General features: G+C 41.2%; 1 protein-coding gene across 1 annotated transcript; it reads right to left on the bottom strand.

Annotated features, from left to right (window-relative positions):
• Positions 1-387: 387 nt before the first annotated feature.
• Positions 388-948, bottom strand: LOC149062141 (uncharacterized). The gene is made up of 2 exons (XM_089217957.1): positions 730-948; positions 388-668 (listed from the first exon to the last, which is right to left on the bottom strand). The coding sequence occupies exons 1-2, from the start codon at positions 893-895 to the stop codon at positions 439-441; spliced, it is 396 nt and encodes a 131-aa protein (XP_089074083.1). The 5' UTR covers positions 896-948; the 3' UTR covers positions 388-438.
• Positions 949-2,399: the final 1,451 nt, after the last annotated feature.

Genomic DNA, 2,399 nt, shown 5'->3' with positions numbered 1-2,399 from the left:
GCAATTGTGTTACCCTTTATTTTTTATTTTAGTTTCATTAATTATACACACATCACATATAAACACACTCGTACACAAAAACACACCTTTCGCACAACACGCATTACGTAGTTCTACAGTATTTGCCCGGCAACCCCGACCACTGCTGTTTGAGCTACTACACCACTACACACCCAGCTATCTCCATATTATTTATCCGCCCTAGGTGTTAGTGGTGCCCTAAAGCATTGGCGTTCGGGCACGCGTAATATTATTTTATGCTTCCGGCGCGTCCAATAATAAAGATATCTGTAAAGGTGTTAATGTCCAAGATGAAAATCTGAAATTTAAAAGTGAAACCGTGTACATTGATGCTACATACAACTGGAGGCATAAAAATTGCTCTATTATACTTCCAGAAGATAATAAAAAAATTTGTAAATCATGCAATTTGGTTAATCAGTTATTTAGCAATAAAAAATATGGTAAGGGGTATGCAATCGCTTTTAAAAACTCCAATTTACAATAATTAGGATTGTCGTTTATTCGTTGTTGAATTGATTGCAATCTGAAATTGCGTTCCACACCATATTTCTTCTTCTTTATTTGATGACCGGATATTAACAGTTCAATCTGTGATTCAGTTTCAGCTTGAATTTTTTGCACAATTGTAATAAATTTGTGAAGCCCTGAATAAAATATATAAAATAAAATATTTATGAAACAAAAATATAAAAATATGACTTTTACCTGAATGAGGAGATGTAAGTCGATTTAACTTTTTGTGCCACGATTCAGCTGTATTGGTTGTTCTCGGAAGTTCTAACCTAACACGATTGGAAACTGACCAAATGTCTGGTGAAAATAATGGAGGATTACGTGAAGGCACATTATTAGGCCTACCCCTTGTTCTCATACCGATTTTTCCAAGTACGTAAGTTTCTTCAACATATGTTATTAGACTATTTTCTTCATCATTATTATTGAACAAAGGGTTTAAAAGAGACCATGCTTCTTGAATCTAAAATCAAAATAATTATAAAAATATCATAACTAAATTAATATTTTAATTATCTAATGACTAATACCGTACCATGTCAATGGAAAACCACAACCGCCCAACCCGTGCAAATACTGCGGAGGGCCTCACTGGAACAGTGACTGCCCCGGGTACACACCGGCGTCGGGAAACGGCAACTGAGTCGGCGGACATTTGTCCGCGCCGCCGTCTCACACACACACACACACACACACACACACACACACACAACAACGCCACCACCAGCAACACTCGGCATCACGGACGGGGATATAACTGTCAAACGCGCATCAACAAGCTCGGCGTCATCAGATATATCACCCGCCCACACACACAAAATTTCATTATGTAGTAGGTCGTCACCACCACACACAAACACACAGACCACTACTATGAAATTCACGCGTGCACCGTTGGAACATACAAGTAGCACAGAGGCAACCGAAACGGACGCTCTGATAATGGCGGTGCAAACCGCTCACCAGAGCACCGGAAACGCGGTTCAGAACCAGTTGCCCCGCTACAGTACACAACCAACGACGAGGAACGAAAAACGAACATGCCCCGACAAAATTCCGACCCCCGCGGTCGAGCTCGAATTTAGGTCAGGCTTCGTAACAGCGCTACTCGATTCACAAGCACAAAAGTCATATGTAAGCCCGAACATTGCACACACATTTGGCACACCACACCACGGACAATCCACACACGTACGAATGGCGGACGGACACACCACAATGACAAGTGGTACCGCCACATTCGTAGCCAGGATCGGAGATCTAACGGTCACTTTCACCGCAGCCATTCTGGACAACCTATACTGCGACATGCTCCTAGGTCACGACTTCCTCGTACACAACGAAGTCACCTGGGACTACACAACGAGCACGATCCACTTAGGTACACATAGGAGAACAACGGCATGCTGGAAGTTTCGGAAAAGCCACCACCACCCTACACCAGACATCGATAATTTGGTAATACATGGCGACATACACACGCGCGCGAAAATAACCGAAGTAATTCGCAACTACCCGGACGTTTTCAGCGGCGATGTGGGTCGCATCAGATTAATCGAACACGACATACTCCTGAAGAACCAAACACCGATAGCGCTCAAACCATATCCCTACCCGCAGGGCCGTATTTACAATTTTTGCGTCCTGGGTAACCATATTTGTACGCCCCCCCCCCCCCACCCACTCCAAAAAAAAAATAGATCCACCTTTTTGATTTTTCTTAATACACTTTGATTTGTCAATTTTTCATGTTTTAATTACTATTATTAAAATGTATGCATAATAGGTATAAGAACATAATATATTATATTATATAAAAAAATTATTATTGCAAAAAAATCTACAAAAATGAATACAATATG

The sequence above is a fragment of the Diuraphis noxia genome, unplaced genomic scaffold (genome assembly GCF_037042655.1).
Source record: "Diuraphis noxia isolate RWA-SAM2 unplaced genomic scaffold, SU_Dnox_SAM2 contig0001, whole genome shotgun sequence".
Taxonomy (NCBI): Eukaryota; Metazoa; Arthropoda; class Insecta; order Hemiptera; family Aphididae; genus Diuraphis; species Diuraphis noxia.
Note: the sequence above shows the minus strand (reverse complement) of the source record. Positions and strands in the feature narration are given on the sequence as shown.